The sequence below is a fragment of the Solenopsis invicta genome, chromosome 14 (genome assembly GCF_016802725.1).
Source record: "Solenopsis invicta isolate M01_SB chromosome 14, UNIL_Sinv_3.0, whole genome shotgun sequence".
Taxonomy (NCBI): Eukaryota; Metazoa; Arthropoda; class Insecta; order Hymenoptera; family Formicidae; genus Solenopsis; species Solenopsis invicta.
The window spans coordinates 10,705,439-10,719,569 of NC_052677.1; the positions used below are offsets into that span (position 1 = coordinate 10,705,439).

At 34.8% G+C, this 14,131-nt stretch overlaps 1 protein-coding gene across 4 annotated transcripts in view; it reads left to right on the top strand.

The window, feature by feature from the left end:
• Positions 1–14,131, top strand: part of LOC105208254 (NAD(+) hydrolase sarm1) — a 103,755-nt gene continuing 89,624 nt past the window's right edge. The window contains exons 1-2 of one of the 4 annotated variants that reach the window (XM_011178066.3): positions 1–334; positions 2,059–2,264. In XM_011178066.3, the coding sequence (XP_011176368.1) occupies positions 2,223–2,264 (42 nt within the window). In that variant the 5' untranslated portion in view covers positions 1–334; positions 2,059–2,222. Of the gene's footprint in view, positions 335–2,058; positions 2,265–8,600; positions 9,544–14,131 lie in introns of those variants that run through there. The other 3 variants (XM_011178065.3, XR_003269239.2, XM_011178061.3) reach the window with 3 other exon arrangements.

Sequence of the window (14,131 nt, forward strand, 5' to 3'; positions counted from 1 at the left end):
TGGTACCGTGCGCGCGGCCGTTTCGCGCGCGCGCACGCGTAAACACGCGCGTGTCGGCCTGCCGTTCGCGTAGCGCGCGTGATCCAGGACTTCTGCAATTCGGCCGGCAGTTTTTGGAAGTCGCCGCATCGCATCGGGACGCGCGCCGCCGCCGCCGCCGCCGCTGCGCCGGGTTTTCGGTTATCACGTCGAGACGCACGTGCTCGGGACGTCGAACGCGCACGATTAAAATCCGGAATCGCGAATCGAATTCATCCTATTTTACTTCTACTGCTAACGTGACTTCTTCAGTAGGATCGCCGCTACACGAGGGACACGAGCCGTACACTTACTGGTAAAATTGAATGAAGTACTATGACTAATCGCTTTTCCTTGCGTGTTATTTTGATTTACGAGTTACGAGTTTAGTACACGAAAGCAAAAATCTTCTGTGCATAGAAGTAAATATTATATAAACGCTTCAGATAAGAATCAACATTGCTTTTCCTGTACACTGGGTAGTACTCGGATTTCATTGGAATATTTTTTTTTTTTAATTTACGCGATACATTTATCAGTGAATGATAAGCACGGAATGTTGTGACAACACGAAGTTGCGAATCGATGTAGATACATCACATGACCGATTTTACGACTCGTATTAACATGTTTTCCTCTTTTTCCGTCTGAATACAACATTTTGAAATAGAAAGACAAACGATTCAATTATCGAACGCACAACATTGTTCTTCTTTTTTACTTTCAAACATTTTTTTTCTTCTTTTTCTAAAGTTTTTATTGCATTTCTCAAAGTATACAGAAACATATAAATATTTTTATAATTTGTAAGTTGTAAAAAAGGTAAAATTGTGAATTATCAGTTGCAGTAGATTTGCACCACGAACTCACGAATAATATGAATAGTATTATTGTTAGTAATAATGAAATATCTCAATTGAAAAAGAGATCATGATAACTGTATAATTTCTTAACTAAAATCTTTGTATATAAGAAATGTTCAAATATGAGCAGTCAGGAAGAAACAGACAAAGGATCTTTTATTATTATTAATAAAATGTTTTATGAGATAACGAATAATGATATTCCAATCAACCAATGCAAACAACTACGACTTTGAGTCTAAAATGAGCTTAGAGATCCCGTCATGTTCTATTTTTATTGAAGGAAAAAACTTTCGGGCGGCTGTCAATTGTGGATCATTAATCACAGACATTTGTAAAAAATGATCGGATATTACTATATCCGGAATATTGCAAAGTGATTTATAAAAGTTAGGCAAATATTATTTAAAAAAAAAAAGAATATAGAAGTTTATTCAAAATTAATCCAAACAAAAATCAAAGAAATCTGATCGCGCTTAATTATAATTGAAAACTCAATGTAACATAATTAATAATAATGTCTCATTCAAATTGTAAATTGATTTTTTCCATCAATCTCTATAAAACCAAAACTAACAGCCAAGAACTTTTTTATTCTTCTTCTAATAATTCTTCAATCGTTCAATTTTATTTATAACTTATTCAATTTTATTTATAACTTCTCGTCAACACACAAGTAAAGCTTCCATCTTATTTCATCTATAACTTTATTGAAATATAGACGCGATTATGCGTTAAATCAACGTTATGATGATTCGCGGTCTTCGAAAAAAAAAGTGGCAAGTGCTGCAATGCATTGTGTGGAATATTAAGACAAATAGCGCGGCTGGCAAGGCAAATTAAGAGGAACATTAATTAAAATGTTGCAAGCGCGATCAATGAGCCACGCGATAAGATCTTAATAGAAGCCGCGCTCCGTTTATGGCGCGCGCCGTCATTTTTTCATCTTTTTAATCTAACGCTCTCTCTCTCTTTCTTTCCTTCTGGTTCTGCTAAGATTTAATCTTTGTTAAATTACAAAAATAAAACTGTGGAAAATTTGGCAAAAAAAGGGAAAAAGAAACGATTGTTTCGCGCGTTCGCAAAAGGTTCGAATTTTCGACGTTGCGACTCTTGCAAAATTAAAAAAAAAAGGAAAAAAAATTAATGACGCTGACGTACGGCAACTTTCACGAAGCAGGTTTTGATGCGCGCGTGATCGGGATGACGAGGATGAGACCCGCGAGGAGGGAAGCTGCCGACGAAGAGCTGGGCGATGTTACGAGCGGCGCAGACGAAAAAGTTGCGACGGCTTGACGCGGTTGATCGGGATCGTCGTCGCCGGGATCGATCGCGGGAATCATGGGCAACGGAACGTCCTGCTGCGCGTATCGCAACAAGAAGGTATGTAGGGCGAGTGCATCGCGAGCGTATCGCTGATAACGCGAACGACGAGCGAGTTGCTCGCCGGTATTTCCTAGTATCTGTAAAAGATGGCAGCACGCTGTCCTTCTGGAGCAAGATACTAGATATTAGATAAGATCTGCCAAGCACTTGGCGCTCTTACAAGAGAAACAACTGGAACCTCTTCACCCCTCTGCGATTCTACTCTTTGAAATAAATTCAATTTCCCAATAATTCTTCACAAGTTCCAGGCGTAGAACGTCTTTTCGGCTTCTCGCAAATTGCGAGAATGTGTTTTTCTCTAATAGTTCCTAAAATGTTCCGATCGAAGCAAAAATGATTTCGGGTCTCTGGATACAAGGCACGTCAGTCTGAAATTAATTAACATCCGCCTGCTAATTCAACTGGGCAATCAATCTTTTCGCGATACCGCGACAAGGCGGGTTAAATTCCGTGGAAGAAGGACGAGCGTCCAAAGGTCACCGGTACGCAACGTGTACAGTTGTTAATTTTTTTTTCACGACGAGAGAGGAATCCGCCAGTGGCACTCGTTAGTTAGCAGCGATCGATTGCGCAGTCAGTCGATCGGCTTCGTTAGATCTATCGATCGTCGTGCGTACGAGGCAAAAACGCGTGTTCTATAAGGAGATACTCATGGGAAGCGGGATAAACGGGCGACCCCACGGGGAAGAGATTCCGTTTTCTTTTTCTTCTATCTTTCATTACGATAAATATCGTACATTTTGCAACTGCTGCATACGCGGCGGAACGGGCACGTGGCCTTCGAAGATCGAGAATAAACGAGTGATCGCACGGTATACATATATCGATAGATCTGTCTCTGAAAAAATAGACGCCAGCTAAAGCGTCATTTAAAAGCGTCATTTTATTTATGAAACGTTTAAAATCGCCGATGGCTCGCAATTAATTAACATTATTGTTTCTATATCAATGAATTGCGAAATATGAATTTCGAATAAATACGAAATAAATAAGGATAAAATTTTAATGTGTAAATAGCTCTTACGTTTTCGTAGTCAATAACATTTCAATATTACGAATTATTATTTGCAAAACAACTATTATTTGCAGGTACCGGAATAAATTTTTTAATGTAATAATGAAAGATAAATGGTAGAAATATCTGCTTCTTTTCTTCAATTTTGCGCTTATTTCTTTAATATATTGCACAAAAAATTTAAATTGTGAAAAAATAAGAAAACATTTTATAGCACGTCTAATTGTAACAGATTATGTAATCTTTCCCTAAAATACGGAAATGTGAAAAGTGAATATTTTTATCACTGAAGTTTCAATGGAGAAAATTTTCACTTTTCACATTTCCATCGTAGCGAAAAAGTTAAACGATCATGGTAATAACAATAAAAGATAAATGGTACAAATATCGTTTGCTTTTTTTGAACTTTGCGCTTGTTTCTTCAATATATTAAAAATTTAAATTGTGAAATAATAGGAAAGGATTTCATAACGCGTTTGAGTAACAAATTATATAAATTTTTTCCTAGGACAAAAATGTGAATATTTTTATCACTGAAATTTTAATGAAAAAATTCTTTCACGTTTCCGTCGTAGCGAAAAAGATTACATGATCGTTACTTAGAGATGATACAGTTTCTGACGTGTTGTTGAACGAGAAGAAAAATTCCCCCACAGAGGAGAAAATCCACGACAGTTTATCACTTGCTACATGCCGAAGGCTTGACTTTCTCTAAAAAGTTATCCCCTCGGTCAGTGCAATTAACTTTGAACAACTGTTCCATTAAACCTGCGACATCGAGTAAATTTAATGGTCGGTGATAAAGCCCGTTTATAATCTCGTTACGACACTTTCTGTTTACGCGTACATAACGCGTTTACGACGCGGACGATGTTGCGAAGGCTTATGAAAGAAAACGCAATTGTATTATTCTTATAATATCTATCGTTCTCGAACGGGGAACTTTCTCAATAAAAGTTTTAGTTCCACTGCCATACGCCACGAAATTCGCATTGTTATTATATTTTTAATTCGATTCAGAGATGAGTATTAACGATATTCAATTTCGTTAAAAATTTGAAAATATGATTGAAACTTTTCATGAACCATATGTCGATCATTTTTCTAATGAAAAGCGGTTTAAGTCAAGACGCTTCTTCAGCAAGGCTTATTATTTCCCTGACACGAATGTATGACGAAAGAAATGAATCACTGACAATCTCATATTTATCGCGATAGCACAAGCGTCTCATGAAATTATCGATATTGTCAGTCAACCGACGCGACGGCCAATATTGGCAACTTTAAATTGCTGCCGCCTCATAAAGCACCCTTTATGGTAATTGGCAATCGATGAGTATAATTTCGCACGCGGTTAATTTCACTCAGGACCTAACGCCCGTATTATTGGCCAGGTGAAAGCGCGTAAAGATAAAATAATTATTCGGCGGCGAGAAGAAAAAGTAGCGAAGAACATTGTAATCAAATTATACGATTTTTCTACCTTGTTTTTTTTTTACATTGGACATCATATATAGTTATTTATTTGATACGTTTTTTTTTAATAAGAGAAAAAAAGGAATAGAGAGAAAGAGATTTTTTTCAAATTTAATTACAGAATTCTTATTTATTCGTGTTCATTCGATTTATTTATTTTGTTATTCAGTTGTATTTAATGGTATTTAATTACGCGATTTAGGTCCAACTGTTGTTAAGTTCCCATGCTCAAACATAAATGATTGCATAAGAATTTAACAATAAATTATTCTATTATTATTTTTGCTTTACGCGCTTTGAATACTCGTTTGCAGTAGACGCTGCGAACAGAAAGTAGTATAAAACGTTGAACGCGGATTAACTCGTCGTTGCAAACTAATTGATATACGATGCATAATCATTTATGAATAATAAAAGATCTATCTTAAAAGCCGTATTAAAAAGCGCAAATATTTTGCAAAAATCGGCGAGAAAAATCTCGCAGAATGCAACTTTATCACTACATTGCTGTGAGCGTGAAACAACAAATGGGACACATCTTCCAAGCGATCCTAGACATTGTGTTTAAATTAGTGTCAGGGAAAATAGTTGAAATAGAAAGAAGAAAAAGAGAAAATTAATAATTAACAGCCAGGACTACTTATATTAAACATAACAAAGTAAGAACTAATCGGGTAATTAGGAAAAAAATATTTATTAAAATGTACCTATAAAAAAATACTTTATGTAATACTTTATGTAATATAAATAAAAAAAGTGAAAAGTATTTAACTTGAAATAAGATTTACTTGAAATAAGATATTTTGCATTTCGATGTTATGAATTGCATAGATATAACTAATTTCTGTTATCAAGTAAGATATCCAATCGAATTCGTTTTAAAACATGCTATTATTAGCATATAGAAACAGAGTTACATTTACATATCCATGAGACGTGCTGTTATTTAGTTTTTTTTTTGTACTTTGTATTTTCTGTAAAAAATAGGAATACGCAAATAATAGGAAATATAGAAAATTTATTTATTCGTAACATATAGAAATAAAAAGTAATTATCTTATTTGAAATACATGTATATATAAATGTTAAATAGTATTTGTGCTCTCTCTTTCTCTATCTCTCTCTTTTATATTTAATACATAAAATAATTATTTCTAAGAGCACTTTTTGATATATCTTTTCATTAAATAATTCCATTGAAACAATTTCAATCATTTTTAGCTTTGTTAAAAATAATAAAATATATATCATGATAAGAATAATAAAATAAAAAAAAATATTGTAAGATATTTTTTTTATTTTATTCTTCACGCACGATATTTGATAATTTCTTTGTTTGACAATTAAGATAATATTGCATTACAAAAAACATCAATTCTATATATTGAAATAAAATTTACAAAGGTGAGTAATAACCAGTTGAAAAGTTGAAAGTTAAAAACTTAATAACTTGTAACTTAGTTAATTTTAAATAATTTAATTTTTAATTTAAATTAATTATTTTTGTAACAGATAACTTTTAATTTATTAATTTTTTTCTAAGTTAAAAATTTATCTATGCAAAAAATTATGAAAGAAAAACTACATTTTCACGTAAAAAACAATATTCATTTGTTATTTCATACAAATTTAATTTACGAATGCGATATTAAATTTGTTTGATGATCTATATTATAATTGTTTTGAATAATCTAACTTTAAAAACTTCTACAAATTTCTAAATTAATATGAATTATGCTTTAATTTTTAATTTAAGTTAAATTAATTTAATCTTAATGTAATTTTTAACTAATTACAATAGTTTTTTTGTTTATGCAACTTTTAACGTAACTAAATTAATTTTATTAGCCGTCAACTTAACTTAGTTTTACAAAATAAAATTAAAAAAGTATAAAATTTAAAAGTAAAAAATTTCAAAAGTAATAACAAATGTATTATCTTACCCAACCTTAAAAATTTACAATACATAAATTATATTATACAAAATACGTAAATAAAAAAATGATACAAATTTAAATTACTTTTGGTATACCTTGAGAAAAGCGGAGATACATCCTGCGATAATTCTCGAGATGATCATGATACCCGATCACTGAAGTAGGCATCTCGCGACGATGGAAATTTTACACATATGACTAGAAAAAATCACTACTCTGACGAAATCTTTTTGATGGTGACGAGGCCGGATAAAAAATTTTTGCAGATTCGATAGAAACGCGAGAACCGATCGCGCGCGAATTCCTTAAAGCCGCATCGCCGCTTTCAAAGAGGCATTTCGTCGGATGTCAGTCACTCGCGAAAATTCGTAATACAACAGTCATACTCGCCTTGACGCATTTCCGGAGACGATGCCGATGTCCCGGGTTGAAAATACATTTGTCGGTTTCGAGGTATTTTGGACGGGAAAATATCGCGGATGAGAAGGAAGCGTTCGACTTGACAAGACAGAAGAGAAATTTTATTATTCAGGACAGGCAACAGAACGAAACGCAGATAGGAGCGCAAAACCAAAGGTGTGTTCCAAATCCTATTTGCTGGGTAGAGTAACTTTAAATGACCGATGGTGAAGAAGAAATCTTGAGATTTCTGAAGATTTCTTCATCCTGATTGGTCGCTCAAAGTTACTCTACCCGACGAGTAGAATTATGGAGCGTACAAAAATAAATTGTTTACTAAACTTGTAATAACCAATGAAATGAAAGAAACGTTATTGAATCTCTTCTCTGAACGTTATTGAATTTCAACAACATTTTTGCAAATTCGATAGAAACGCGAGAACCGAATTCCGCGTCGACGAAAATAAAAATCAGAGTGCAAATCGAGTGTAAGGGGAGAGTGATGAAAAAGTATAAACGAAACTTCTAGGAAGTGTAAGTTGGAGCACTGCAAGTATTTTTAAGAATTAGACGCTTCTATCACTCTTTTCTTATATTTGAGCCGACGGGGTAATCACTTAATGTAATCGTGGGACAGTCTCTTCGAAATCATTATTGAAATCTTTACGAAATCTTCATATAATCATTTTGCAATTAAATGTAATCATCAGAAATATGTAAATCGGAAGAAATTATTTTGGATTTCTGTGTAATCATTCGAAATCATGTGGAATCATCATGAAATTTATGATGAAATCATGTACGACTATCATAAAATTTGATGAAATCAGTACAAGCTTTTGGCTTTTGTAATCAATTTTTCATGTTGTCTTTAAAAAAAAAAAGGTTATCAAAAATTTCTATGATCCTTTTATTAGAAAAATCTCAATCATAATAAATCCCAATAAAGTCTTGAATATATCTATTTTCTAAGTGGTTAGTCTTCAATTTAATTTTATTTGAAAGAAATTAGCAAATAATGGTGTTTCTAGTCAAATAAAATCTTTTTTTTTAATCACAGAAAATCTGATAATTACATACGCAGTCACGAAAAATTATTGTGTAATCATACGAAATCATATGAAATTATGTAATCTGCGGGACAACATTTTAGCTAGTGGTTACCACCTCTGGTTGACCTACACTCTGATTTCTTTTCGTTAGGGACATTAGACGTGAATTGCGTCTTCAGAAAAATACTAGCAATCGCGCGTGTGCGTTACAGCGATTTAACCGGAAGAGTATTCTCATTTGTTTCTGAATGCATTGTACGTTTTCTAATTATTCTCATTCAAATGCCGATTGTGTCGACGCCAACGTAGGCGACGCTAGTCGCCGAACGGGCGCCAACGAGTCCCCCGGAGCTGAGGATTCGAACGCGAATCGCCACGGCGCGAAGTGAGCCGCGAGAGCGGAGCGCGGAGCGGGCTCGCCGACTTCAGTGCGGTGCCGGCGGCCACGTTGAAAAGACGAAATCGTTCGTCGTTTCTCTCGTTCGCGTTACCTCATCGCGCGTTAGAGGTGATTTGCCCGCCGGTGTCGGCATTCGAGTTCGCTCAGTCGCTCGTCGTCGCTCGTCGTCGCTCGTCGTCGTCGACTCGCTGGTCGCCGGTTTTGCGGGATTTTCGTCGGGAATCGACGACTTTTCGGTGCCAGTTACGCGGTGGCACCGTATCGCGAGCAATCGCGACGTTATCGCGGGAGCACCGCGGTGCCGGCGGGCCGCGGCCTGCGAAGTGTTCGTCGCGATTCGTCACGCGTCATTCTCGCCCGTTGCACGCGCAACCCGGAGAACAGGCCGTTGTTTTCGAATCCCTCGCGAGCTTTCCGGCGAGCGGATGGCACGGTGCATGCACGCGTAGGTGTGCGAGCGAGTGGCGCGGGGTGGGAGGAGTTGCGCGTGCGCGCGCGCGCCGGTGCGTGTGACGTAACCTCACCAGCGGCGCGCGGTGCGCGGTAGCGTGGCGCGGACACGCGTTTGTTGTCCCCGACGTTCGCGCTCCGCCGAATTACGCGTCGCCGTTACACACAGGTGTGCCTCGGTCACCCGTGTTGTTTACAGGATCAATGGTCGACGGCTTCGACGTTCGTGACACGGCACGCGCGACGTAGAAGTTTGCGAACATGAAGCGTGTTCTCCCCTCGCAATTTTCGCGTCGCCATTCGACTCCGATCGTCGTTTCTGCTCTGGTAGTGTGGCCAAAGTGCGTGCGTTCGGGTGGCCAACGATAATATAGCTCGGTTAATCGACAGTGCTCGTGCGTCGCGTGTGATGTGACGGTGATTCGGAAAGGAGATTGACGAAACACACCTCGCAAAGATGCGTACCACGGCGCCGCCGAGGACTGTGAAGCAGTTCCGCAGGAACATCGGTCACCCCGATGGTCCGCTGAACTACAGGAACCGACTGGTACGTATCGAAATATCAGAGAGCTCACGCAGTTTTTTCGGGATTTATTTTCTCTGTTTTTTTTTTATTGCTCTGATTTAATACCAAATTTATTTTTTGTCTTATGCTAGTCAGGGCTGGTAAATTATTTTTTTTTTACTGAATTAAATTAAAGTTAATGACATAAAATTAATTTACGTTAAATTATGTTAAGGACAAAAAATTAACTAATTAAAAGTTACACTGAAAAAATTTTTGTTATGTTCAAGTAAATATATTTATTTTAACATCACTTTCTTGATAAAAAAAAAAATATATTAGAGCTCTCATAAAGTTTTCGGGGCTTATTTTCTCCGTTTTTTACATCGCTCTAATTTAATGTTAAATTTATTTTTTGTATATATGCTAGCTAGAATTGGTAAGTTAATAAATTTTTTTAGCTAAGTTAATGGCTTATAAAATTAGTTAATTAGTTATGATAAGTTAAAAAAAAAAAAAGCAATTAAAAGTTTCACTAAAAAATTTTTTTTGTGTTCAAAAGTAAATATATTTATTTTAACATCCCTTTTTTCCTTGATTTAAAAAAATATTTCTCAAGTTTAAAAATAAAATATTTTATATTAGTTAAGATTTATTTAAATCAAGGAAATAATAAATATATCTGCTTAAACATAAATAACTTTGTTTTCAGTGTACATTAAAATTAAATTAAATTAAAGTTAATTTCGAAAAGCATTATTCGTTTTAAATTAGAAATTCATAAGTCTTTAAAATTAGATTACTTAAATTATAGATCATCAAATGTAATATTTTATTTGTAAATTAAGCTTATATGAAACAACAAAGAAATATTGTTTTTTATGTATTATTTCTTCTTCGTAGATAAATTTTTATCTTCTGAAAAAATTAATAAATTACAGTTTATGTTTCTAAATAAATAGATAAAATTAAAAATTAAACCATTAAAAATTAACTAAATCAAATTAACAGTTATCAATTTTTTAACTGTATTTTTTAATTAGTTATTCAACCCTGACTAGTTCTTACATTGATATAATATCTAAACTTACGACGGGGAGCTGCTGATTTCAATTATATCAATATTATTTGAAAGTCGAAAGGCGGGGTACTTGGAAAATTCCGTTTCCCAAATGTCGTTCGCTTATAGAGACGTATTTTTAACAATTTTGAATTCTTTTTCGCGAGGGCAAATGAGAGCGTGTTTTCAATGCAACGAATGGCGCGTTGCAAACGCGCGAGGAGGGAACCGGTTCTCTTCCTTATAAGCTTTAAACATGCGGTTCCCTTTCACCTTCGCGCGAGACTTATCGGCGTCGTTCGTGCGTGAGATAGAACATTTTTGCGTCCGCATTATCCGACATGCGTTTGAATCCCGCGCGTACACACGCTCGCGTGTGGAATTAAATCACCAACTTCTTCGTTAGACTCGTATTATCTTAATCCGAGTCTTTGTTTTTCGTATCTGACATTTCTCAATCCTACTTAACACCTTTGAAAAACCACCAACTGATCTTATCTGGAAAAGAAGCCGCTATTATTCGCATAAAAATGTGTTTAGAAGATGTTAAAAATTAAGTCATTAAAAATTAAATTAAATTAAATTTAGAAAAGTAAATGAAATTCATATCTCTCGTTTTTCCGAATTTTTTTTCTTTGAATTATATTCGCATTAATTTAATCGCATTAATTTTAATATGAATTTCAATGTTAAACTTTTGAACTAGATGGGGTGTGATATATCCCAGCAAGATTTAAATTCCTACAACTCTTTACTTATCCTTGTTTTAAAAAATTAAAGATTTATTTATTTTTTATTTTAAAAAAATCGATTTTATGATTAATGGGATTACTGTCATATTAAATTAGTGTAGTTACAGTGAAGTATAGCATGGAGTAGAAAATACCCCAGATGGTTGCATAAAATGTTGATTTTTTTATCTGGTTCGCGAGAGATTAACATAAAATGTGTATACATTTATTATATTAAATATTTGAATTGTTTGTTTTTTCTTCTAAAACATTTTTATTCATTTGACGCATGATCTTTGAAATTTAGTAACATTTTCTTCGATGTTTTTAAATTCTAACGTGATTATTCATTAGATCGTTATTGTTCCGGATTAATTGAACGTAAACTACTGATTTGTCGTGGTTTTACAAGGAGATAAGAGGAATTAAGTCTGGAAACCTCCATGGTTCCCAAGTTAATTAATAAAACATATTTTGTGTGCGATTGAGGTGTGAATTGTGTACATCCTGTGCATACATTTTAAAATACGTGTATATTTTTTTAAAAGGATTTAATTATGTATGTACATACAATCCAGACAAACCATACATAAAGATCAGAGAATTTCGTCGTTTCGCCGATATTTTTTTTTTTTTTATTAAGAGATTTTGTTAATATTAATGTACATAAAGGATAGGTCGCCTTATCGGGCTCAACTTTACGGATTAATAATAATCTGTCTCTTCATCCTTGTATAAATGACAAACAGACGTTCGGGGAAGTCCCGGACCAGACGTATCGCGATAACCCGCACCTATTTCGTCGTAATGTCAGTATTTATTTCCGGTTTCGCAAATGTTTTCTTTTTTTTAGCACCTTCGGCAGTTAAGCCATTGTAAAAAAAAAGAAAAAAAAATATAACCACCGGATATTTTTCCAGATGCTCGTCTATGATTATTGCTATCTGATGACGAAGCTTGACTACCTTTTTTTTTACGACTTAATTATCCAACCTCGCGATTGCAATTGTCGACTATAAATGCGTGAAGACCGAACATAGCCGCGTCAAGCCATAGTCAATATTTACAAGACAAACTCATCTCGCCACGATGTAAGAATTATGCGAGTCATCTGCTCATGGGTACAAAAAAAAATTGATGCAACAATCCGCTAAAAATTACATTATTTTGCAATAACCGAATGAATTTTACAAGCAAGCACGTGTTGAATTAACAGAAACATTTTTATCAAATGTGTTAAATATAAATGTGTCTTAAAATAAAATATATCTAGCGTATTGTGATATTCGTAAAAAAAATCTCAATTGCGTATAATTGATAAAAATGTCCAAATATTTTGAAGTTAAAGCCAGGCTTTAAAGTTAGATTGTATAGATCGTATCACTCATGATTGTAGCAAATGCGACTGACCGCACAGTCATACGATAACGATCTGAAATGAGTCGGGAAAGAGAGAGAAAAGCGTTCGCGTACTATAATTGAATAAAATCGTGAATTGGAGTTGCACGCACGATTGCGATGTCTCCTTGGAATATCTAATGTAACGACCTATGCATATCGATATGTGAACGGCGTGCGCGTTTTCAAAAAATCACCGACGGCGATTTGTTATTAACACCGGTCGTCAATTTGCTCTTTTCACGTGTGCACGATAACGACTCGCCCACGCTACAGATTATCGATAACGACTAGATATCAAGTGAGTTCCGTATACACGATCGATAAATTACATTTTTAAACCTCGGAAATTTTAACGTATACTAGGGTTTTTTTTTAATCTACCACTTGCATTAATTACATTTAAATTTCGAAAATAATTTTTAACATTTTTTATTACTTGAGTAACGATTAGAATTTGTCGGCGCTCGACAGTTCTGTGGCAAAGAAATTAAGGGTGTACCTATTTTTGAAATATTAGAAATTTAACAAAAATTTTACAGACTGTTCTCACATATGTTTGGAAATTTATAAAAAAAACCCGGAGTCGATTTACTGAAGTAATCAAAAGTTACAAAGCTATTGGTTTGTAACGAATTTATTTTATGGAAAACATGTGATTGCGTTGATTCAACTCTATAGAAAAAAAGATAGAAAAAATAATAGAAATTAGTTTAAAATTTGCAATGATATAATTTCGATTAAAAGATATTTCTCTGATTAAATATGAGAATATTTTGTTCGACAGCAGAATCATTTTAATTCAATTTATTTAATTATGATATCTATTTTAATATTGTTTATAAAATATAGATAACTTTTATCTATATTTATCGTTTTTATCTGGCTCATTTCGTGTGCCCAATATTTGCGAGACGATTCACTCGCGAAATGCAGACGTTATCGTGCGCGATAATAAACAGGAACGCGAGTCGCAATTTTTTTTCTGCATCTCCGCAACGATATCCACGATTATGCAGATCTACCGGCGTCGGAGATTTTTCAAAATCGGCAGATGCAGCCGCCGGCGATGCGTCATTAACGCGCATTTAACGTTGCAAACATGCCGCCCACGCCTGGCGGCAGCGTCAGCCTTGGCCGATATTTTCATCGTTATTACTTTTCCGTTTCTTTATTTTTTACGTGAAACTAATAAAGATCGCGCCCGCGGCGTTTTGAATTATTTATGAGATTCGGGATGGAAACGCGACGGCTAAACACTAATGACAATTTTTCCTCCGGTGACTCCTTGCGAGCGTTATGAAATTATGCGTGTCGTTTTATGAACGACACGCGTATACGCGATTGTTGCATGACTTTTAGCACCGAGGAGAATGGCGGATTAGAATTGTGATTGACGATTGATTTTATTCATATAGACGCCTTGGACTTCATAAATCTT